Source organism: Trichinella spiralis, assembly GCF_000181795.1.
Source record: "Trichinella spiralis strain ISS 195 chromosome Unknown Scfld3609, whole genome shotgun sequence".
Lineage (NCBI taxonomy): Eukaryota > Metazoa > Nematoda > Enoplea > Trichinellida > Trichinellidae > Trichinella > Trichinella spiralis.
The window spans coordinates 1-999 of NW_003530548.1; the positions used below are offsets into that span (position 1 = coordinate 1).

The 999-nt window shown below is 31.5% G+C and overlaps 1 protein-coding gene across 1 annotated transcript; it reads right to left on the reverse strand.

Moving 5' to 3' along the window:
* Window positions 1-100: 100 nt before the first annotated feature.
* Tsp_14414 (hypothetical protein) lies at window positions 101-911 on the reverse strand (the record flags this gene model as incomplete). Its single annotated transcript, XM_003367825.1, has 1 exon — window positions 101-911. A coding segment is annotated over exon 1 (811 nt), but the record flags the coding sequence as incomplete, so codon positions are not given.
* Between the last annotated feature and the right edge of the window lie 88 nt (window positions 912-999).

Consider the following 999-nt stretch of genomic DNA (forward strand, 5'->3'; position numbering starts at 1 on the left):
ATCGTGTGAAAATCACGGTATAGCTTCTTTAAATATCTTTTTTTGTATTTTAATCTTTCAAGTTGCCTTCGACGAGCACACTGCAAATTATACAACTCACCATTAACTAGCTCTATTTCTGCTTCCAGAATTTTCTGTGCTTCTTTTGCTAATAAAAGCTGACTTTTCAATGAATTTTCTTTTTGTACATCTTTTTCATAATAATTTACACCATTTTGCAGTTCTTTCATTTTAGACTTCGACTTTTTGATTTTTTCTTCGGTTTCAGCAATGTTTTTATCTAATTGAATGCTTTCCGTATAAAGCATATCTGCCTTATAGCACAGTTTGTCTAATAACAGTTCTGCTTCGTTGATTTTATGCTCATAATGATGAAAATCACTGAAAGATGGATGAGAGCGTTCATTTGTAAAAATCTTCCTCAAAATGACTGCCATGTTGCTTCTATTTTTCACTAACGTTTCCAAAAGAACCATCAGCGAAGAGTGGGCTTGATTATTGTATTTCAATTTATAATTATTTCCATAAATGTTGCTAAATACACCTTCAGGATTCTTAATAATCGAAGCTATGAGTCGATTATTTTCATTTTGAAGTTGGTCAATTTGCAATTGCAATTCGTGCTTTCTAGCATAATATTTGTTGACGATGAAATTTGAATTTTTCACAGCTTCCTTTTCTCTTTTAACCATGTGTTTCTTTATTTTTTCTTTAATCAAATCAAGTTGTTCCATTTCATGTTGTTTTACTTTTGCCATCTGTGTGATTTGATTCGCACCATAGGAAAGAAATTCACATGTTGTAGTGCATAAATTATTTATAGCTTGATCAAGCGCAACGTTTTCTTCCTCTTCTTCTGTTTGATAGTCGAAGATTAAATTTCCATTGTTTCCGTGAAACATCATTGCCATTTTCACTGCATTCTCTGTTAATTTGACCTTTTCTATCAATTTTGAATTATTGCTTTCCAATTTCCTCAGGCTTCCGCAATTAATTTTT